The 24,464-nt window shown below is 43.7% G+C and overlaps 1 protein-coding gene across 2 annotated transcripts; it reads right to left on the bottom strand.

Annotated features, from left to right (window-relative positions):
• Positions 1-480: 480 nt before the first annotated feature.
• On the bottom strand, positions 481-24,332 carry vill (villin-like). 2 transcript variants are annotated; one of them, XM_042067528.1, is made up of 20 exons: positions 24,156-24,332; positions 15,060-15,142; positions 14,470-14,544; positions 13,816-14,009; positions 13,525-13,633; positions 12,356-12,466; positions 11,546-11,751; positions 10,722-10,800; positions 10,389-10,487; positions 10,062-10,215; positions 9,630-9,730; positions 9,154-9,291; positions 8,403-8,561; positions 7,801-7,980; positions 7,441-7,586; positions 6,572-6,716; positions 2,828-3,016; positions 2,425-2,493; positions 1,507-1,773; positions 481-1,245 (listed from the first exon to the last, which is right to left on the bottom strand). In XM_042067528.1, the coding sequence occupies exons 2-20, from the start codon at positions 15,129-15,131 to the stop codon at positions 1,132-1,134; spliced, it is 2,607 nt and encodes an 868-aa protein (XP_041923462.1). In that variant the 5' UTR covers positions 15,132-15,142; positions 24,156-24,332; the 3' UTR covers positions 481-1,131. The 2 variants fall into 2 exon arrangements, with proteins under 2 accessions (XP_041923462.1, XP_041923463.1); XM_042067529.1 differs by lacking the exon at positions 24,156-24,332 and adding an exon at positions 21,221-21,333.
• Between the last annotated feature and the right edge of the window lie 132 nt (positions 24,333-24,464).

Genomic DNA, 24,464 nt, shown 5'->3' with positions numbered 1-24,464 from the left:
CTGCTTCAACGGCGGCGCTCGGGGAGCAGTGAGGGGTTAGGTGCCTTGCTCAAGGGCACTTCAGCCGCAGCCCACTGGTCGGGGCTCAAACCGGCAACCCTCCGGTTACAAGTCCAGAGTGCTAATCAGTGGGCCACGGCTGCCCTAAGGTTTATTTCTCTGTGATTTTTCTGTTTCTCAGAATACTCTAAAAGGCCCAGAATGTTTTCTGTATTTCTTGACTGATCTGTATCTGTTCTACAAAGTTCTTAGAGTTTTTGACAGCGACGGAAGGCTACAGCCAGAGACAAAGACATAAAATTGTTGAAACCACATTATTAATTTACAGCAGTTTTGAACAAGTCTGTTTCTTACATGTCAGATCATTAACCCTGCTTGATGTCAATGTTATACAAGTGATGATGTCTGAATCTAAGTACATATCATTGTTCTTTTAATAACATATTTCAAAATATAATTTCAAAATATATTTAGAAATATTAAAGTGTAATGTTGTTTTATCAAGTCTTTGTAATGTTATCAACATTAGTCTTTTAGAGTAGTCATCTTTTGCTAGTGAACATTATCATTAAGTTGCAAATGCATTAAATAAACTGTTAACATTTTGAAAACATTTCTCTTATCTCATCCAAGCAAAAAGAAAGATTGCATGCCTAAACAAATTTTATTTCTTAAACAATCTTAAATGGAATACAACAACTCTAATTTGGGCACAACAGTCAGCAATAACAATGTAAGGCTTGTATATATAATTCATATAATAAAGTAGTAGATTTATGTAGTTAATGATATGAGATTCAAAATACTTGACTAATAATAACCACTAGGACAGTGAGTCTGAAACAAAGCAGCACAATGCGATTAAACTGAATATTTCCGTTGTGGTGCAAATCTCAACTATACTAGTCTATGAATGGCAGTCTAAGATACGCAGTACAAATAGTGAGTTGTGTATGTTACAGTAAATCAGTAAAGATAAAAACTGCCCTTTTTGAGATAAATAATGTGATTTGTGGTATCTGTCAAACAGTGACTCTCAATTCGGAAGATTCAATTCCAAGCAACATACAACAAACATAAATAAAAGTATTATCTTATCTAATGTGCCCTTTTAAGAAGATTGAGCTATGCTCAAAAGAGCCCCGCCTTCTTTTTGAGATCGTTCTGTCGCCATCTGGGCAAGCGCTGGAAGTCACCCTTAGTGCAGCCCAGAAGACCCTCAAAATCGGCGTCCGATAGGTAGTCCTGAAGAATGGAGTGAAATAATAGTGCAAGAGAAAGACAAAAGAGTAGAACATTTATTAGAGATGAAGGGTGGGAGAGGCACATCAGAAATGTTTTTATTTATTTTTTATTTTTTTTAAATAAAAATCTACAAAAAATCTGTATCCCTAACACACAAAACCAGTGGTAGCAAATGAATGTGATCAACCAAAAAAACTGAAGTTTAGATTCAGAGTGGTTAACATGGTCCGTATAAATCGCACGTCGACATTTGGCACTCACCTCTCTCCTACTGGGGTCAACGCCTGTGGGCAGCTCATTTGGGGCTTTGTTCAGGATCTGGTCAGGACTCCATCTCCCAGAGTTCCTGCTGTTGGAGCCGTTGTTAGAGCTACTGATGGAGATGTGAGCGCTGGCACTGTAAGATGGGCCCCGTGACCCTTGGGGCTTGTAGGCAGGAGGAGGGCTGCCACTGACTGGGCCCCCTGGAGCACTGTATTTGCCCCCGCCACCCTCAGATCTCTTGTTCAGACTGGCGTTGTTCAGGTTCTATAGCAACAGACAAGAGAACTGTGATCAACATGATCTAAAAAATCATATGATAAGGTGGGTAGCAAGAGTGAGACAGACAGACAGACAGACAGACAGACAGATAGATAGATAGATACTGTAGATAGATAGATAGATAGATAGATAGATAGAGAGATGCATAGAAACATACATACTGTACATAGATAAAGAAAGAGCTATACTTTGAAAGAAAAATACTGTCAAAACAATTGAAATCAAACTGGATTAAGTTGAATTTATTTCAGCTATGCTATTGGTGTTGAACCCTATTTATTAAGAATATATCCAGCCCTTGTCTTACCGTAATTAGATTTATATATTAACGTAATCCTAATGCAGTGGAAAGTTAGAGAAATCCACCAGGAACTGACAGAGGACCTGTGATTCATCCTAATTAACTGCACTGTCTCATCCTCACAATACAATAAAACCCCTGCAGACTCCATTAGAATGATATAAGAGCAAGTATCACCAGTGAAAATGTATCCTTTCCCCACAATGAGTTTGCCTGCTGATGTCAATACCACTCCTACTAACTACTAAAAATGAAGAATCTACCACAAGTAGTAGTACTATTTATGTGACATTGTGTGTGTCACAGTGCCCTTCAGTTGTCAGTGGAGGCCTTACCACAGTGATCTGGGATAGGGAGGCCACATCGCCCAGCTTTCTCTTCATGTCTTCATAGGACAGGCCTCCCTGCGGAGAGAGGACATCTCTTAACACTCCTGGACACTTTCATCATTCAGCTGTACTTACACTGCATCAGTCAATGCCTTATCAACAGCGTTAGTGGTCCTAGCCTTCTTTATTTTAATGATGACACCATGAAGGCTGAGTTTAAAGAAACTCCAGAAAAACAGAACTTATAAACACAGATTTACACTCTGCGCAATAAATATTATACATAAAAAAACCTTTCAGCAAAAATATTTGAGGTATCGATCAGATTCTTAGAGTGCTGTAGAGTGGAGTTTTGAAAGTCTCTACCACCCCCTGGTGGATTGAATTGACAATTGCAAGAGATACTAACACTCCACTTATGGGGGTCCCAAGCATTGAACCAGCCAGTGAAGGTCAGAGGTTCATAACCCTGCTTGACTGAGATGATTGGCGTCTCAGGGTCCCGCCCAGCTGGGTGTGTCCTCAGGTACTCGAGCGCCCTGTTGCAAGCCTGCTCAGTTTCGTATTGGTTAGCCGAGCTGCCAATCCACAAGAAGATCTAGGAAGAAGACACAGAGAACAGATGTACAGTGTCATTCATTATCACTATCTTGACCAGTCCTAGACTGAGCCAAATAGACATGGACAAGCCAGGTAACTTTTGGTCTGTCAATCATGATAGGCCACCATAATGGTGCAAACAACTGGGAGATATGATGTGTGGTAAAGACGTGGTGGAGGAGTTTGTGTTTACACACATGATGCTTGGTGCCGAGACGCTACGGTAGTACACAGACACTGCTCTCCACTGGCGGAGTTTATGATTATTAAGTGCCGACCCTTCTACCTCCCCAGGGAATTCACCGCGATTCTGCTGGTCGCGGTGTACATCCCCCCCAGCAACAAAAACAGTGACAGGAGCATGGCACTGAATGAGCTGTATCGGGCCGTCAGTGAACAACAAAGTGAACACCCGGATGCCTTCACAATCATCGCTGGAGACTTCAATCACGCCAATCTCAAAACTGTACTACCAAAATTTCACCAACATGTAAACTTCCCAACAAGAGGACAAAACACCCTGGACCTTGTTTACACCCCACAGAAAGAAGCCTACAAAGCCAAACCCCTCCCCCATATCGGGCAATCAGACCACATTAGCATCCTACTAATGCCCCGATACAGACAAAGAGCAAAAGTCACCAAACCGGTTCTGAAGGAGGTGAGAATGTGGCCGGAGGGGGCCGTCTCACAACTTCAGGACTGCTTTGAAACAACAGACTGGGATATCTTCAAAACAGCTGCCACCCACAACAACCACATTGACATTGAGGAATACACAGACACTGTGACCTCCTACATCACCAAATGCATCGATGATGTTACAGAAATAAAACACATCACCACTCGGGCCAACCAGAAGCCATGGCTGACAGGAGACGTCCACAGACTGCTGAGGGCCAGAGACAAAGCCTTCAGAGCTGGAGATGTAGCTGGCCTAAGAACAGCGAGGGCTAACCTGTCCCAGGGCATCAGGAAGGCAAAAAAGGATTACACAGACAAAATAACAACACACTTCAAAGACAGCAGAGATGCACAGAGCCTATGGCAGGGCATACAGGCCATCACTGACTACAAGCCTGCGCCACGGAGCTGTGAGAACAACACCTCTCTGCTAAATGACCTGAACAGTTTTTTCGCCCGTTTTGAAGCACAAAATGACACTCACCCACAGAAAACCCCACCTCCCCCCCACGACCAACCCCTGTACCTGTCCTCTGCCAGCGTGAAGAGGACACTAGCCACCATTAACCCACGCAAAGCAGCAGGCCCAGACAACATACCAGGACGAGTGTTGAAGGACTGTGCAGAAGAGCTGAAGGATGTTTTTACAGACATTTTCAACACCTCTCTGGAGCAAGCAGTCATCCCATCACTTTTCAAAACTGCCACCATCATACCCGTGCCAAAGAAATCATCACCATCATGCTTCAATGACTACCGTCCTGTAGCACTCACGCCCATAATCATGAAGTGCTTCGAACGGCTAGTCATGTCACACATCAAAGCCACCCTACCCCCCACCCTGGACCCCTTCCAGTTTGCATACCGAGCCAAACGATCCACGGAGGATGCAATCTGCTCTGCCCTCCATCCAGCCCTCACCCACTTAGACAATAAAGACTCATATGTGAGAATGCTGTTCATAGACTTCAGTTCAGCATTCAATACCATAATACCACAACAACTCATCAGCAAACTGGACAAGCTAGGATTCAGTACCTCCCTCTGCAACTGGCTGCTGGATTTCCTGTTGCAGAGACCACAAGCAGTACGTGTCGGGGACAACACCTCAAGCACTCTGACCCTGAGCACGGGGGCCCCTCAAGGGTGTGTGCTCAGCCCCCTGCTCTTCACACTGCTAACACATGACTGTACAACCACTCACAGCTCCAACCATCTGGTGAAGTTTGCGGACGACACAACACTGGTGGGCCTCATCACTAAGGGCGATGAGGCTCACTACAGAGAAGAAGTAGACCTGCTGGCTAAATGGTGCAAAGACAACAACCTCCTGCTAAATGTCAGCAAGACCAAGGAGATTGTTGTCAACTTTCAGAGAGGCCACAAACAACTGCCACCACTGTCCATCGACGGAGATGCTGTGGAGAGAGTGAGCAGCACAAAATTTCTGGGGGTGCACATCAGCGACGACCTCTCCTGGACCACCAACACAGCATCACTGGCGAAGAAAGCCCAGCAGCGCCTCTACTTCTTGCGCAAATTGAAGAAGGCAAGTGCCACGCCTCCTGTCATGACTACATTCTACAGAGGGACCATCGAGAGCATCGTCTCCAGCAGCATCACAGTGTGGGGCGGAAGCTGCACAGATCAGAACAGGAAGACCCTCCAGTGCACTGTTAACACAGCTAAGAGGATCATTGGAGCACCACTCCCCTCCCTGCAGGACATTTACACCACCCGCCTCACCCGCAAAGCACTAATGATTGTCAAGGATACAACCCACCCTGCACACGAACTGTTCAGCCTCCTGCCCTCTGGAAAGCGGTACAGGAGCCTCCGCTCCCGCACCACCAGACTGGCAAGTAGCTTCATCCACCAAGCAATCAGGATGCTGAACACTCTACCCACTCTCCCATCACTGACAGCCCCCCCCACCCACCAGCCAACCAGGAACCTAGGAAACTAGGATCCTGTCTACCAAACCCCCCCCCCCCCCCCCCCCAACACCGCCATGTGGAACTGCACTGTGACTGCGCAGCCAAACGTGTTGCTGCTTCACATCAAGCCTGATATACTTGAATTACTACATACTGCATATCAATGTAAATATACAGGTCACACAAGCACAAGTTTAAACTTCATGTAACTGTTAAGACTATAGAAATATACAACACAACTACCTCTATTTTTTTTATATATATATATATGTCCTATATTTCTATTTTGATACATACATGTTCTATATTTCAGTCTTGCACTTTAATTTAATGTTTATTGTCTATGGCTATGTCCATAGTATGTCTATGTCTGTATTTAAAGCATGTCTATGTCTGCATGGGAAAGTAAGAAACGAAATTTCAATTCTTTGTATGACCAGTGCATGTAAAGAAATTGACAATAAAAGCCGACTTGACTTGACTTGACTTGTGTGGTGGTACAAACAGGAGATGTTATATGAATTTGCACTGACTCTATTTCTAATGCAAAAGTTTACATTAAGCTATCTTATAATGGAAAATATACATTTATCATCAAATTTAGGGAGGAATGAGAGCTCATCATGGTACATTTTCATATTAACAAAGTCATTCTTTATATTTGAATCAGGTTTGTGAGACATCATGTGACAGAAGTTCTGTGGTGAACAATGCAATAAATCCAGAAACAAATCCACTTGCATTCCAGCACAGCCTGTTGGAAAGTAACAAATGTTCTAACAATAACATACAACCTGCCACCTCATGCCTTTCCAATCAATTGTTTTCTGTATCATCAACTGCATGGCAAACAATGGTAACTGATTAAGATGTCCATCTGGTCATGCCCTAAGGTGAGTGATTTGATGACAATATGGTGTCCATGCCCTCACCTCCTCCCAGGTATCCAGCAGCATGACGTCGTCCTCATCAAGGTCATCTTGAGCAAAGTCCTGCACCTCCGTCATGACAAACCGGCCCGTCTGATTTGAGCACTCAAACAGCCGAGGGCTGTGGGGAGGCTCCTCCTTCTCGAACCTAACCGCCCAATCAGACGCAGAGGAAGGTGTGATTGATGGACTTGCCTTGGGGACCCACACAATTAAACACACAATAACAGCAAACATGGCAGTAATTGCCTCTGTGTACTGGCATGGTGTAAATAATGCCGTGACTCACAGAGCTTTCTAAACCTGTCAAACGGCTAGGTGGGACCCATCCGCCCGCTGGGATTTAAATTGCTCAGAGCCTCGTAGGAACTAAATAACTTCTCAAGCTGACACGATTAAGACACTGATGCAATGGTTCGCCTTTGTGTTGTTGTGCTCCTCTACTGTTGCCCATGACGACTGCAGGGGAGGCATTCTGTACACTCGCACACTGCGTTGTGGTACATTGCCCTTATTTGGGCAGCAGTTGTTGTGCTGACAAATTGATGCCATGTTTTAAGTTGCACTCTGCTCTTAAAATAAGAGAGTAGGATGACATGGGTGTTCTGCGTCAAAATTCAGTTTGATATTGCTTTCTTGTATTTTAGGTCTGTTAGATGCATAGACACAGTTACCGTGGTTAATGCTTTATCCATACAACAACAAGGTAAAGACCACTGAAGCAAATGCTTTTATCCACAGCAATATACAGTGTATGCATTAACTAGAAACAGAACCCAGGTCACCAGATCGCCTTGTGGCAATGCTAACTGCTGGACCACCTCCACCACCTCCTCCATCTCACACCTCCACCTGTGTGGTGTGGTGTGTACCTCTTGTCGTTGGCGTAGGGAGCCTTGCCTCCAAGGGCCACCCAGAACTGAGCCGGTTCCTGGTCCTCCATCACCACCTCCTTATCCTGCTTGGACAGAACGCCACCCACATACTTCCCCATCTCCCTCTCATCCCCACTGCATCCCTGTGGAGACACAAATACACACACACACACACACACGCACGCACGCACGCACGCACATACACACACACACACACAATGAAATACACATACACACATGCAACTAAAACTATACCCATTCATAAATACACACATTTATTATCCCCTTACAAGCACTGTCACTGTACAAAACACTTACGAACTGCTACTGAATGAATAGATGTGTGTGGGGACTTGCCTTGCCATACCACAGGTACAGCATGCGGTCACTCTTCAGGAGAAACACGTCGTTGCTGTTGAGGGAGGACGCACGAGCGGGCACCTCTGTCGCCTTGGTGTTGAGCTCATGTGTACCCTTTACCTGGAAGAGCCTGGCATCAGTGGAGGGGCTCACCACCCCTGGCTTACCTGTGCCACCCTGTGGGCAAGACAAACAGTCACACCATTAGACATTATGGACTTATTACTGTGTAATAGGTCCAGACTACTGTAAAGTGTAGAAACTATACATAATTTATCAGTTATCATTAGTTGTGATAATTTATCATTTATTGTCAGTTGTGATATCACAGGGAAAAGCTCTAAATGTTATAAAATCACAATATAAAAACTGTAAACATCAATGTAAGTAACATGAAAACACTTATAATTTGCCAATGGACGAGTAACTGGATACTTATAGCAGAGAGATACAAGTCTAATTTTATAGAGCCAGACAGAAAACAGATTCAGATTCAAACACAATTATTGCCACTCAACATGGGGGATGGTCATTAGATACAGACACAGAGAGAGAGAGAGAGAGAGGGAGAGAGAGATGAGAAGAGACCTCAACGTTACCTCAAAAATGATGAGCTTGCCCTTGAAAATGGCCAGAAAATGGCGTGGCTCCTTGCCCATGGTCACTCTGACCTGAACGGGAGCTCCATTGTAATTGTTGTCCACGGCAACGGCCTGATAGGCACAAGCCGTGATCTCATCTTGGGTGGCGTGGCGTCCCTGTTTGTATCCCATGATTCATGTCAGTCAGGCATGTCAGAGCTCAATGTCAGTCATGAGCATCTGCAGGGCTATACAGTAATCTGGGCAGTTTGTACCCCCATTCCCATTGAACCCTCTATGGTCATATGGGTGCCCACATTTTTAGTATGTTCATCAAATTTCATCCAATTATTTTTGTTTTGGTACTAAAGCTAAACCAGGAGCATAATTTTAAAGCATTTTTTATGGCACAATGAGTCAGTCACTCTGCCCTAATTTGAGTGATGTCTTAAGCCTAACTAGAGCAAAATGTATAACTAGGCAAACTACATGCAATACAGGGCAGTGGTGGAGTAGTGGCTAAGGAACCCCACTGTCACCGTTGTGCCCTTGAGCAAGACACTTCACCTCAAGTTGCTCTGGGGAGAATAATGGGCATATATGTCCCTTTGGATAAAAACATCAGCCACATTAATTAGTATACTGTATGCAACGCAGTATTGATAGTTCATGCACCAGAACTTTGCTTGTTGACAGGCTCTGCACTTTGCCTGCCATTTAACATAAGGCCCACTGTGTTAGTGTGTGGTAACTTTTCTATGGCGCCTACCAGCCACATGTAGAGGATGTACTGTGGTTTGTTAGCCCTCATGTAGGTGTACAGCACCAGGTAGCAGTCTCCTCCATAGAACTGCCCGAAAGAGCTGGGGTGAAGTTCCTGAAGTTCCCCATTCTCGACGCGCCAGATCTGGGCGATTAAAGAGAGAGAGTGATTATTCAACAAAGGGCATTGTATTCATCGCCAACTGTTACTACTGTGTTTATGTTTTGGGTGTGGTAACATTTGCAATGCTCAAACTATGAGCTAAAGGGAGGGGAAACAGGTACTACGAGACGAGTTAATAAAAGAGGAGATTGTGAGAGAGCTTGTAATGAGAGAAAATAAAAGGGGGAGAGTGTACTTCTTTGTTTCTCATGCATGTGTGTGTGTGTGTGTGTGTGTGTGTGTGTGTGTGTGTGTGTGTGTGTGTGTGTGTGTGTGTGTGTGTGTGTGTGTGTGTGTTCTAAGGTGTGTGCACCTCTTACTTTCACATCTCCTGAGGCATCGTCTACCATGCGCTCCTGTGCTGCGATTTCAGGGCGGGCATGAAGCTCCATCACATCAAACGTCACTTGGTCCACCTTAGCTACACCCCAGAATATACATTCAATCCATTCAGTTCACACAAATGTGGAAAAAGTTCAAATAATTATACTGAGAAACAATTTACATAATACAAATAATGTATAGAAAGTATAGAAGTTTTTTGGCCGCACTTTCATCTCTTGGAACCAGGGTAGTGCAACATGGCGGCTGAGGGTGACTATTAACTGTTTCAAGAGAGTTCCATTATCAGCATCATAGTTGTTCCCACAAGGCTTCCGTTTTAACATTCCATATGCGGAAGTAGATTGGGAACAAAATAGAACGTTCAAGCATTGTTTTTGTTTATCTTGTTGAAAGGGTCTATAGCCTACCTATCTTGCCCATGGAGTAGGTTCTCCCCAGACCCTGCGTCTGGCCCTCCTCAGTCCAGGCCTTGAAGAGATGCTTGAACATGGCCGACTCCCCTCCATCGCCCATCACCTCCACACCAGTACTGGACGGGTAGTTTTTAGCCTTGATGAATCCCTAGAGGAGGGGGATGATGAAGATGATCATCTCATTGGGAAGAAACAACATTGTATACTAATGCAAATGTGCAAATTTCTTCAGAACCAGTGAACAGTTTCTGGTCAAATTGAGTCGTCTTTTATGAGATGAATGTGTTTGAGAGAGGAGGGCTTTGAGTGAACAGATCTTACCACAGCCCTGGAGAGCGCAGCACGGCGTTCCTCTTTAGACGCATGCTTTCCCTTCCATACAAACACTTGCCTGCCCCCCTGGTCCACTATGTAGCAGTCCTGAAAGAGACGGAGAAAGAGGGAATGAAAGAATGACAGGATGAGAGGGATGGGTGTGTGGGGGGGGGGGGGCAGAAGGGAGACAGGCAGAGAATGTCAGTGAGAGATGTGAATACACAGAGCATGACATTCAAAAATATTTACATTTATTTTTTTTATTATATCCTGTTCAGTATATTCTATGTAGTATTTTGATGGGCAGTGGTTGAAGAATGAATAATAAAAGTGGCTCACAGTGGAACGTAACAGATCCTGGGTCAGTGGCTGACTGGCCACCTCCTGCACCATAAGGTTCCCACTTGCATCTGAAACACTGTCAGCACACACACACACACACACACACACACACACACACATACACACACACACACACACACACACACACACACACACACACACACACACACACAAATACAGTAAGTACAGATAGTTAGTGGTGTCTCCATGGTGAGTTCATTGGCCCAAAAATGCACACATATACACAGACAGGGACAAGCACACACACACACATTTGATTTGCAGACATAATTTATGGGTACCTACCAAACACACTTAATAAAGTTACAGTATTCATTCCAGTCATGCTAAACTGAAATTGATTAAACTAATTAGCCCATGTCTCAACTCAATACAGATCAGTGTTACAGTAAACTACAGTCTGCCACCACAGTGGAAAATAAGACACAGGAAATAAAGAGCCCATGGCACAGAACACGGTCTTTCCACGTACATGCACCAATGTGGTACACGTATATGTGCACGTGCAGCATTTCTTTCCGCAAATGTAATTCCATGTCCTAGTTTAAGAATTTTTTCTGGTGTCCCTGCTTTAGAATTGTTCTATAACATGAATGAAAACAATTTACAGTAGATTTATGAGAAGGTGATTTGTTATGAGGTTGTTTTAAATTATTCCACTGTTTGTTACATCACTGTTTATACTGTTTTTGTTTTACTCATACACACATAAAAGCTTTACTGGAAAAGAAAAAATCTTTTCAGTTGACATTACAGGTGGATGAAATTAATGAATAGAGCGAGAGAGAGATGGCACAGACCTGTAGAGTCTGATGCTGGCCATCTGGTTGAGGTCTGGCCTGTCGTCAGGAGTGGCGTCTCTCAGCCCCCCAGACCTCTGGCCGAGCACAGCCTTCATGACTTTCATCAGCTCAGGGGAGTCTTCCTCACGCGCCCCCTCCACCACGCCTATCTGAGCCCGACCCCCTCGCTCCCTGTCCCGGATGTCCTGGGCCAGGAGAACAGCCTGGAGAGGAGAGGAGTGGAGAAGAGAGGAGAGGGGGGAGAGAGGGGGAGAGATGGGGAGAGAGAGAAGATGAAAAGAGAGGAAAGGAGAGAAAAGGAGATGAGAAGAGAGAGGAGAGGAGAGGAGAGGAGGGGAGAGGAGAGGAGGGGAGAGGAGATGAGAAGAGAGAGGAGAGGAGGGGAGAGGAGAGGAAAGTAGAAAAGAGGAGAAAGGAGTAGATGAGAAGGGAGAAGATGCAAAAGGGAAGGGAAGAGAGAAGAAAGGAGAAGTGAGAAGAAAGAAAAAAGAAATGAAGAGAAGAGAATAGGAGATGAGTGGAGAGGAGACAAGAGAAGAGGATGGGATAAAAGAGGATAGTTGAGGACAAAAGAAATGAAGAGAAGAGAATAGGAGATGAGTGGAGAGGAGACAAGAGAAGAGGATGGGATAAAAGAGGATAGTTGAGGACAAAAGAAATGAAGAGGATATGAAGAAGGAAGAGAAGAAGGGGGGGAGCAGAAAGCCTATGATATACCAGCCCCAAATAACTGCACTCTCCTAATAAACAATCCCCCATCACAGTAAACAAAAAGTAAAAAAAAAATACCCCCCCCCATCCTTATACCTGGAGTCTCTCTCTCCTGTTGCTCTGGGGACCGTTCCACTGCACAATCACTTTGCCCATATCCAGCAGGAATATGTCGCCCTTGTTAAAACTGTTCCAGGACATGTCCACCTGAGACGAAGCAGATGGCACCACATTAACAAGCTCCGTTTGCACAATAATAATCATTACAGACAAGAAAAAGAGTTTCACTTGAAGGATCCACTTGGGCTAAATGGTGCCTGTGATTAATCTCCAAACCAACACATTTACAAGAGAATGATTCACTCCACTCTTCCTCACAGGCAGGATGACAGCAAACATTTATCCTCTCTGATAAACAATGAGAAGTTTTAAAAGACCAGTTTTGAAATGCAGATTTCTTTCCAGGCTTTCTTCCATATAAACAGAGGAGCAGAGCTCATAAAAAACTGTGGCCTTCTCTGAAGTGATGCCCAGTGGTGAGATAGTTTGTGGTCAAACGTCCAGTTCTATGGAGACAATCTCCTTCATTTCATCCTCAGCATGTGCTATGCGCACATGAATCCGACCTTTTATTACGATTGTATTTGTTTTATTCGGATCTTATTCAGTCTTTCTCTTCCTGTTTCATTTAATTCCTGTGACACACATGGAGGCCAAGTCCTTGTTTTGGTGCCACAATGCAAGCAACAACACACCCAGGGAACCAATAAATGTTGCAACAGAATAAAACAAAACACACCAATCAAAAAAGCGATATGTGGGCAAACACACCAATCAAAAAAGCGATATGTGTGCCATGGTATTTAGTTGGCGTTATGGACGTGACAGTTTTGCGCGGAATTTCCCATGTACAGATAGCCAATGAAATGACTAAAAGGCAGAATGAAAACAATGCAATATAGTTCTTTTACCATATGTCGACTCCAAACTTGTTTGATAATATACTGACTTTTAATGGGCAGAATTGCATCTCTGTCAATACTGATATGCGCCCAGAATGCCTGGTATTGATCTAGTTCTTTTGTTCCAACCCGGAACATGACCCTTTTGTCAGTTCTCAATGCACTGGGTACCCACGTAGTGCTAAATACATGCCCAGTACATTGATCACTAGTGAAAAGGGTCATTTCTAGATTGTATTACTTTAAGAGTGTGGTAGACTACGGATGGAGCACATGTGGGAGTAGGTGTACGTTAGTCACTACCTCAGTGGCCATGATGTGTTTGGTCCCTTTGATATGCAGCAGTCTGAGGATGTTGAAAGCATTGGTCTCCACATGCTGGAACCCAGATGCCACTCCACCCTTCTTGTAGCTGAAACCCAGGACCCACAGAAGAAAAAAAAACATGGCTACTGTTCAGTAAAAGGTATCTCAAGGTAATGTAGGGCTTAACATTCACAGATTTGTTTTTGGAGAGTTGGGTGGTAGGGTGACAAATCCAAAATGGTCAGAAATGCCACTGAGGGCTCCGACCAGCTTGGCAGTGGGACTCACATCAGTCCGCTCTTGAAGTAGCTCTTGAACTTGGACGACTCGTTGGCCTGCACCTCCCTGTGCTGGACAGGGCTGCCCCCCAGAAACTCGTCCAGCTGGGTGACATAGATGGCGGCCGCTCCTTGCTCGTCCTGGGAGGACAAGTTCCCAATCCAGTAGTGGATGTCAGTGCGCTGAGGGGATTTATGACTCACCTGAACAAACAGTGAGACAATCATGGACATGGAAGTAGAATAGAATAGCAAAAACAAAACTATGAAGCTGCTAAAAGAGATAAGGTACAGGCACAAATACAGCATGCTGAAGTTCTATTGTTTGTACGATATGAGATATAAGGTTAATGTTGCAGTGCACTGTTAGTGTGAATTTGTAGAATCCAAAGATCCGAACAGTGTTTGAATAGCTGATCCATTTACAAATGGACACCAGCAAAGGGTCAATGAGTGGAAGGCAATTCACACTGCTATCTCCGAGGGGTCTTTGTGTTGCTGGCTAGGGGTTTTCAGAGTCAAAGGGAATTCTGCAAATAGCCTTGGCAAAGTTGTTATGACAACTGGGTCTATGATTGCACATCTCAGTAGTGTGGAAAAGCTTGTGTGTGTCATTTTGAAACCACACCAACGGCTTGGCAGCGCTGTGTGCTTGTGGACTCACATGAAGGACAATGTAGCAATCCCCCTCAAAGAAATTCCCATAGGCTTGCTCGGGCACAGGAACCATCTTCATGCTCTGCAAAGTGAAGACGACGCAGCCTTAAAAACTAATCGTGACTGTGGGGAATACGGACAAAAAGAGATGAGATGGAGGAGAGGGCGTTATGAGGGGGAGGGGAGGGAAGTAGGGGAGCAGAGAAAAGAGATGGAAAAGATGGAAAGAAGAGAGATTGGAGAGCGGAGGAGAGAGGAGAGGCAGGGGAGGGGAAGAAATGAGGGGAGGCGAGGCTAAGAGAGGGAAGGGGAGAAAATGTGCAGATAAGAGGAGAGATGTTAGAAGAGGGGAAAAGTGGAAAAGAGGAGAAGGGGAGACAGGGTGAAATGTGGAGACGTGAGCAGGTAAAATGAGCAGACAGGAGAATGAAGGAGGGAGGGCAGTAGAGGAAATGAGAAGAGACAAGAAGACAAGCACAGAGAGGTGTAGAAAAAAGAAAAAAAAAAAGACTGGGATGGTGATTTGAGATGAAAGGGAGAACACCACATCTGCAGAAAGAAAGACACTGAGTTGGCAATCAGTCCATGGTTGCTTACATTGATGGTCCATATCTGCAGTCCAGGTTTCTTCTGGATGCTCGTCAACACGTCGGTAGTTTCTTCTGACATCCTGAGAGAGTCTAACAGGTGGTAAAATCTATGTTAACTCATGGTTTGCAATAACATACAGTATATAACATACAGGGTTGGATAGTAATGGATTACATGAAATCTGGATTACATAATCAGATTACAAAAATCAAGTAACTATAATCAGCCCAGATTACAATAAAAAAAAATGTGTCATCAGATTATATTTACATGGTTGGGGATTACTTAATTACATTTTATTTTGCAAACAATGCAACTTTTTTATGATAGCCTAACTAATGTTTTAATTTGACAAGCAGCCCATTTGTTTGTCCACTAGATGTCAATATCATCCAATTGCCTGTGTAGTTTCTTAACGAAAAAGGTTCAAATCAAAACCCAAGATGGAGGAGCCATCGACTTTGACTGATAGACCGGTTCCAGTCCGGAAAACTGCGTTCAGCACTTGGCAATATCGCATCAAAATTAAAATCCTAAATTAAAGTAATCCTATAAGTAATCAGATTATGTTACATGTTTTGGGTAACCTGATTACGTTAGGCCTACTGATTACAAAAATTGCCATGTAATCTGTAGTCAATAATTGATTACATTTCAAAGTAATCTGACCCAACCCTGATAATATATATGTAACTACAAAATAAGAATATTTATTTAAGTATATATGTTTTTAGAATATATTGTTACCAAAACGTTTATCTTGACCAACCCATCCAAATTGGCTTTCAAACATCACATTATACAGACATAAATATTATGAGTTACATCAATATGCAATTGTTGACAGCTAATATGTTGTTTTCAGCTTTAATAAAGCTGTCACACATTGTAGTATAAAGCCATGTGATGCAGTCATGACAAAATACTGATGACACATCTATCTTAAAATGTGTTACAATGTTAAAAAATAAGGTTGTTGAGTTGACAGATTTTAGCATCAGTTCATTTTCTCCCCTAAGAATGAGTTCAAGATATGAGTTCAAAGTATTATGTAGGACAGTTAACTAATGATTCTTGTTCTTGAATTCATTAAACAGCCAATAGATGATTATGGGTAGATTGATTGCAATATTCATAAAAGCCCAATATCCACATTTGTAATTCTATGTTCAATATTCTGAAATATTTAAGATTCCAACATCCAACTTTGGTCAACTCCTTGAACACAACTAGGGCACAAGAGGTGAATTCTAAAAAATTCTTAAGGATGACCCAGTCATCAGCTTCTTGCTGACAGCGTAAGACGACATGACGACACACACTGAGCTGTGGAACAGGCGGCGGCTCATCTCCAGCAGCCCAAGTTCATTAATATCCTAATTGTCATATTTGTGATGCAAAATTCATAGTGCAGGTTCTTTTTTTTAAGGATGGAAAGCGTCCCACTTCCATCTTTCCTTTGATAGCGCCCGGGTAGCCGGATGGTCGCGAGGAGATCAAACACAGCAGATATACACTTTTACGAAACCAGGGCTGCTTCATTATTCAACCTGAAGGTACTGGAGTCCTGATCAGGAAGAGATACCTTACGAGTAATGACAGGATGAACACAGAGGACGCAGCACAGTGCAGGACACTGACAATGCTGGAATACATCAACTGAGAAGCACAGCACTGGACTACAAAGAGAGAGCTTAATTGAGAGTTTGCGTTGCATAACACTGAAGTATGATGTTCCATAAAGGCTGAACACCCACACAGTATTTTAATAGCAGATGAGCCACGATCCAGGATCCTTAGTGGATTTGTCCAGAAAATACAATCTGAGAAAAAGAGAGATCTAGAATCTAATACATTTTAAAGACTCCAACAGAGGGGGTTGAAGTGGTGGATCTTTTGGATCTTTGACACCACAATCCATCAGCCATCAACAAGAATGCAACCACCAGCACTGAAATGGGTGGGCATTTGAGAACTGGGTATAGTTCCTTGTTACTGTAATGAATGAACCTCAGACTCAAATGCAGCGAGCAAGTTAATTTAATAAAGTTCAGGTAGCAGGTCACAAGTCCAATAAACAATCCAAGGGAGAATCCAAAGAGTAATCCAAGGTCAGGCAAACAGGTCAAAAACGAGAGTTCAGAATCAAACAGTAGGCTAGGCTATACAGGCTTAGTAGAGTCACAAACAACAATACCTCACGTTGGTGTGAGGTGCTTCAAGTGAATATAAAGGGTGAGGTTAGTTAGTGATTATTCCCAGGTGTAGCTAAAACTACGGGGAAGCTGTGCAGGGCTGAAGTGGGCGTGTCTGTAAACGTGCAGCCTGCACTGTCTCAGGTCTCCTCTAAGTGTCCAATGACGCAGCATCCTCGGAGCATGTTTGAATGTTGTCACAGCAGGGCCATTTCAGGCCATGTGACCTTTAATATCTACCCCACCACCACTTTAAATATTAAAGCCCACCAGGAGCAGCCGACCTTTAAGCACAAGTCCAACTGTTGCTAGGAGATGGCGATGCCACTCAGCACCTGATTGACAGGTGGGTGTAGGTGGCGTAAGGACACAGTGGAAGCATGGGCGGATTATGAACTTTCGGGCCCCTGGGCCCAGATGTTTTAAGGGCCCCCCACTAATTGTCGCTTATGTGGGAGGGGGGGTTTGGGGGTCTTCCCCCAGAACATTTTTAATTTGTTTGATGTGATTTCCTGTATTCTGGTGCATTTTGGGGATGGCCAATACTTTAATTTAATCAGATTCATAGCCTACATTCTGATTTGTTGATATTGAGGCAATGATTCCATGCAAATCCATGCAGGGGGCCCTTGGGCTTCAGGGCCCCCTGACCTCTTGGGCCCCTGGGCCTGGGCCCGGTAGGCCCGTGCAGTAATCCATCCAGCCAATTTTTTACACAGTGACCCTCAAACAGGATGCCATCACCTGTTTTTTTTAATTATTTTTTTTTATTCCTTTTCAATGGCGGCAGGGCCGGAGTGGGGCCACTTTTCAGCCCGGGAGTTTCAGGCCCAAGACCGGCCCAATTTTTCCATAGTGGTGGAAATTGGATAAATGAATGCAGCTTTTATTAGTATGGTTCGACAAATGTGTAAAGGTTATATAATAATTCACTTCAACTGAGAAGTTAACAAAAAATATTCCACTATTCCACAAGTTAACAAAAACAGAAAGAAAGAAAGAAAGAAAGACTTTGAAATGTAGCCTGTCCCACAAAGAGGCATATTGAACTAATGTTTAGGCTACATGCTTTTTTGCATGGGTAGGCTATATTGTTTGGTGATTTAGCCTAGGCTACTCCTTTTACACCCTTCTGAGCAAGCAAGGCATATAGGTTTATCATATAATTGCTCTTTCTTACATTAAATAACTTTAATTTATCCTCTCTACTTGTCCATGTAGTCATGGCCTCCTCATCACTAATTTAGGGCTCATCATTTTCAATGGTCGACTGGTTGATCTGCTGTTCAGAGACTACAATTTTTAGCGCAAAGGCCTACACAGATCAAGCTTCAGTTTTGTTATTTGCATACTGCAAAGTCTATGAATCGGGTACAAAAGGCTATATTTTAAGTAATTTAATATGTTGCTTACGAATAGCTTGACAACAACGTCCAATATTAGCGGCCGCACCCCCCGCAACTCCACTTCCAATGTCTTCCGACAGATAGGCCTACGCCCGACACTTCTGGTTTTTATCTGGTGGTGGTGGAGTTGACCGGACAGCTGAGGCTTCAGACGTTACCAATTTATCATCATCCATCGCGTCTGGCCTCTGAAAAAACTTTTAAGGCTAGTCTGCCTGGGCCTGGACATGTTTGAACCGCCTCACTCATTTGTTCGTTGTTTAACATGGTCGTTTTAAGCGTGCGCCTCCTATTTGAAATGCAGCATAGGCTATGCGTGTTTAATAGCTTACTTTTCAAACGGTAGAGCCTGTTCATTTAAAAACATAGCCAGAGGACGTATAATATAGGCTTACATATTAAGGCTTAGTCTCAAATTCAGATTGCGTTTAGGGGGCGGGATTATTAGCCAATTTCAATCGGACAATTTGACCGGAGAGATTTAATTTGGTCGGACATTTCATTTTTTTTCCGGCCTAATGTCCGGTAATTACCGGACAACGGAAACCCTGCTACCTGGCCGTTTCAGTCCCTCCTGGCCTCTTTCTACCATCCATCCTTCCTGACGCTTATGGCTACTGTAGGGCGGGCCCGCCTGAGAAAACTTTTTCGAAAAGACGGGCTATATGGACCCAACCAACTCTTTTTGGGAGGGGAGAACTCCCTCACATGGTAGGCTACAACCCATGCAGAGGCAACGGTGTCATGCACAGAATGCGGAACGTGTAGGCCTATAGCCTACTAACTAGACTACTGTAACGTGACAAATGTCAACATTTTTTTTCCTCGACCGGCCCAAAAGTGAAGCGGCCCACCGGGAATACTCCTGATTCTCCCGATTACCCACCCCGGGCATGAATGGCGGCATCCACTTGAGGGGCAAGCCCTGATAGAAGCACTGACTCAGGAAAGGACACACACACACACACACAAAGACAAACAGCGTGACACACCAGCAAAGTTTTAAGTGGCACGATTAAGGAGGTGCATATTTTCCTGAAAGATTGCAACCAACTACACTGGCATGAGGAGGAGTGCAGTGGAGCTGTAGCCTTATGATTAATGATCATTAATTATCACGGCGAGCAGAATTTATTAGATGGAGGGTTTTTTTTTTAACTATCATCGACTTTCCCCCTGATTCTTACAAAGTACAATGTACAATGGGCTCAGTTGCCCACATGATTTTTCCCTTAATGTTTTAGCTACAGATTTCTTACCTCTACAACTACAAATTGTTTGTCAGTCAAATACACTTAGAAAGGACTCCAATTAGCAGTTATTTGATGTTGAGTCTTGAAAAATCTAAAAACGTATGAGAAATGGATTTACTATGGCTTTACAATGCAAATTCAAAAGCAGGGTTCATGTTTCCTTAACCACATTTGGAAAAATTACATTCCAAATGACTAATTTGATATGCTGAGTATCGCCATGATTGAGATACAGTTGAAAAAAGGCCCCAAATGGGTCAATATCAATATCTCGAGGCACCTGACAGCCTCACAGGGCCAATATATAATAAAACTACTATAAGGAAATACTAACTAAAGAGGAAATACACAGAATACATGAGAAGAACATAACGATAAACATTGTGCATGCCTGATCAACTGCACGCACTGTTTGTACAATTAGTACATATGTATTTGTAACATGCCATTATAAAATAAAGAAAACATTTGGTACAATATTTGTATCAAAGGAGGCTTTCCCCCCTCCACGTGCCCATGACTTGGAGTCAGTATAGCCCAGTGGATGATGCGGCTCTGGGCTTGGCTCGCCACTGCTCATGGCCTGTTATGGGTCTTCTACTACACCCTAGGAAGCCATTCACTATTCATACACACAGTGAGACCTGCTCTAATGGGGCCTTTCAGGCCCAGCCAGTACATCATTTACCATTCAATTAGTGGCAAGTGTCCTGTCCCTCACTCAGGGCTGTGGTTGTTAGCAAAAGAGATTCTGAACAATAAGGCATAGTGCAGTATTATGTTTCCATAGTCATGTTATGTCATATTTGCATTCTTTATCCAGGGACCAGGTATACTCTACAAACATTCAGCACTGCCAACTGCCAATGCTACATTCAAAAGAGTGTTCACTTAAAAAAAAATCATGACACTATTTTACATATTATTTACTTCGGCTCACAGGATAGGTTAGAAATAAGCATTATAGAGAAATTCTAAATAATTTCAGTCAGCAGTAGTATCAGTCTGTATCACTGTATCATTAAACACATAGCATATTATCAGTTTCCATGTCCACATATCAATCCCCATATTTATAATGTCTATTTATAAAAATGTCTATCCAATGTTTAACATAATGCAATAAGTTGAACATCATATATTAGTGGTCTGTATGCATGAGTTAATTGGAAACCCGATATGCACAGAGATAAAAATGAAAGATTCAGCTGGCATTCACACTTCATACCCTTGAAATTTACTATCCAAATACAGCTGGCTTATTTGCATGGGGGAGTGCAGTCAGCTGGAGTGGCTGTTTGCATGGCTCTTACCTTAAAGCTGCTGAGCTGAGTCCCAGGTGTCAGTGGGTTATATCCAGAGTGTACTGTCTGCCTGTATGTATGTGATATGGAAATGAGCATTCAGCTGGCTGTTTCTCTCTCTGGTTGACCGTCTGAATGTGTGTGGGGTGGATTGGGTTGAGCAAGGAAATTATTTTCTGAGTGTCCCCACCCAGGTGAAAGCACACCTTCACACACCTGCTCTACGCACTGAAAAGGTAAAGTGGTAAGCTGAGTGTCCACTCCCTACAACTGTTACAATGGCATGCTTCTCTCTCTCTGTCTCTCTTTCTCTCTCATTCATTTCTCTCACTTCCTCCATACTCAGACACAGACAAACACACACACACACACTCACACATACACAAACGCACTGTACACACAATATCTTAAAAATAGGTTGACACAAATAGTGAGAAGTGCAGCCACATAGAGTCTGTGTAAGTCCACAGTGCCACAAAATCCTTTAAAATAACAAAAAAAATGTTGTATGATTCCATCTGGACAATTTTTCTTTCATGTGTACAGTAGGCCTATGCCCTTCTTCTGCTGTTTGATAGACAGGCTTAATAGACCCGGTGTGTGTGTGTATGTGTGTGTGTGTGTGCTCACTCTGGCCTTTAATCTCCACCACTGCTGACTCCTGATTGCAGTCCCTGGAGGCTGTGATCGCTCCCCTCTGGGCTTAGCCAACGGCGTGCACACACACACACACACACACACAAGGGCTTAGCAAGAGCCATTCGAGAGCGAGAGGCAATTATTAAACTCCCATCCACAAGCAGATGGAGAGCTCATATGAAGGACCACACTGTGAGAGGCTCTTGGCCCAAAATAAGAGGGTTCCTGGTCAAGAGCAAGTGAACCAGCAAACCAGCGTACAGCTGATAGGCGCACGTGTGGTTAGAACAGCGATTCTCCATCAAAGTTTGGTTTGATCGTTCCATCTCTCCAAACTCTCGATTTGACAGTGAAATCAAAACAAGATAGTAATTTGTGTTTGTGTGTGTCTGCAAAGTCCTGGGAGAGGAGTTGTAAAAAGTTTACAAGGAGCGGAGGTTTGAAGTCTGTTCAAATACTCTGCCTGATTTTCTTGTTTCTCTGTTTTTCTACATACTGTAGAGAGCCAGTGGCAAACATTCCTTTGATTGACAGCATCCGGGTGTTCCTTTGGGTACCTCAAGGCAGTGGGGATAATTGCAAAACATCGAACAGATGCGCTGATTGTCACCAGGCATCTCCGTCTAGCAGGATTACTGCGAGACACCACCATTGCACATCGGATCAACACAAACACACTGACACCGCACAGTGAACAAGCATATACAAATAACTCAACATGGCATCCTCGCATACACATCTTCATTTAGCATCCTTTAGCTCAACTTGTGCCATGTGTGTCCAGGGCTTAGATTCGGCCAGGGGGGTTAGATGAACTCAGTCCACTTTAGTCCCTCCAGTGGGTTCTGAATGGCCTTTGAATGGTGCCTTTGAGAGGCTGTCCTCATTGAGGATGGGTCACCAGCGAGGACCTTGCGTCCCCTTAATTAAACAAATGAGTGCGGCTCTCCATGCGTGCGTCCTTTCGGCAACCTGCTCGGTGTGCGGTGGCAGAGGGAGACACAGGCTTTTCATGGGGGATTTGTATGCGAGTGTGTGTGTGTGCGGAGTTCCATGCCTTCACTAATGAGACTGCCTCCCCCACCCCTCCTCGCATCGGAGCACACACACACACACACACACACACACACATATACACTCACACACAGACACACACATACTGAGCCCAAACTGACAAGACATCCTGTTCTCATCACAACAAACACACAGTCTGAGGGAGACAGAGACAAGAAACAACACACTCTTCTCATTGCAACACACAAGCACACACACAGACAGAGAGAGAGAAAGAGATAGAGAGGGGAAAGTGTGTTGTCTCAGAGTGTGTTCTCTCATCCAAACACACAGACACACACTTTCAGAGGGAACTCCGCCCTGGGCTCTGAGTGGAACAGTCAGTTATGACTCAACTCTCCTCCTCATTGTTTGGGCTCTCCTCCTCTCTTTTCTCTGCCTCTCCTCCCTCTCCTTTCATCCTCTTCTCTCCTCTGCTATGCCCTCTCTCAGATGCTTGTGCCTAAACCTGACGCATCCCCTCAGGAACGCCTTTAACACATAACAACCAGGCCAGCCACACAGCTCCAAATAAGAGCAAATACTGGACCTCTGTAGATCGGCATGGCTCATAGTCAAATAATCAGATTTGCCATCAGAGCTGCATGAGTCACTATGACATGCCAGGCACCCTGCATTTGCTATGGAGATTTTGAGTGACATACACAAAACTGTGGTGAAGGCAAACAACTGAAACAGATGTACTGACTGTATTGAGAAAAAAAAAGAACGTCTATTAGTGATGTCAATTAAAAAGTTTTGCTATCAAGCGCAAGCGATATGCATGCATGTATCATAACTGAAACTTTTGATGTGACTTAACAGTTAAGCCTAATGATGCTTAACTGTTTGTCTGTTGGAGAGCTTGTTTGTCATGATTCGATTTTAGGTCATTTTAATATAAATATTGACTGTAAAGGCTTTGAAAATGCTTATACTCATTAAAATTCCACAAAAGAAAGAATGAGCCCAAGAACACGTAAGGGGACTCCCTCAGGATTACATCACTTGACTTGATCTAAAAGCAGTTCCATGATTTGACCATATACAAACAGAGCTGTGCCTTTAAGTCACAGCCATTAGCATAACTGTACCACAGGTCTCCTTTAGAGGAAGCCTCGATTTTTGATCTTCACAGAACTACCTCAAATCAAAGATTTGAAGAGAAAGAAACAGCCCTCCACACGTACACACACAGACAGTTCCTTTAAATGAAATGTTGTTCAAAATCATTTGAAGAACTTTTGCTTACCTTATTGTGTTCTCATGCAGTCCTTAGTGACTCTTCAATCACTGCTGTAATCATTAAGCAAATTGCACATATGGTCCCAGCATGTCTGATGATTAGATTATCAGAGACCTGGTATCCTCCATTTAAAACCAGTGGGGAGCGAAACCCAAACATGCACTCTGTGGGACTCTAGAAGTTTCCAAGGGTCCCCTGATTCATTTCAGACAAATTCTTCGCAGAATCAGCTGACCTTGCTCTCTCTGGTTGCTAGGCAAATGAGTGACCAAAAGTTCACATCGACTCTGGCACCTTGTCCGACACACCAGGCTA

This window comes from Alosa sapidissima, chromosome 17 (genome assembly GCF_018492685.1).
Source record: "Alosa sapidissima isolate fAloSap1 chromosome 17, fAloSap1.pri, whole genome shotgun sequence".
NCBI lineage: Eukaryota > Metazoa > Chordata > Actinopteri > Clupeiformes > Clupeidae > Alosa > Alosa sapidissima.
This window is presented reverse-complemented; position numbering and strand designations above follow the sequence as displayed.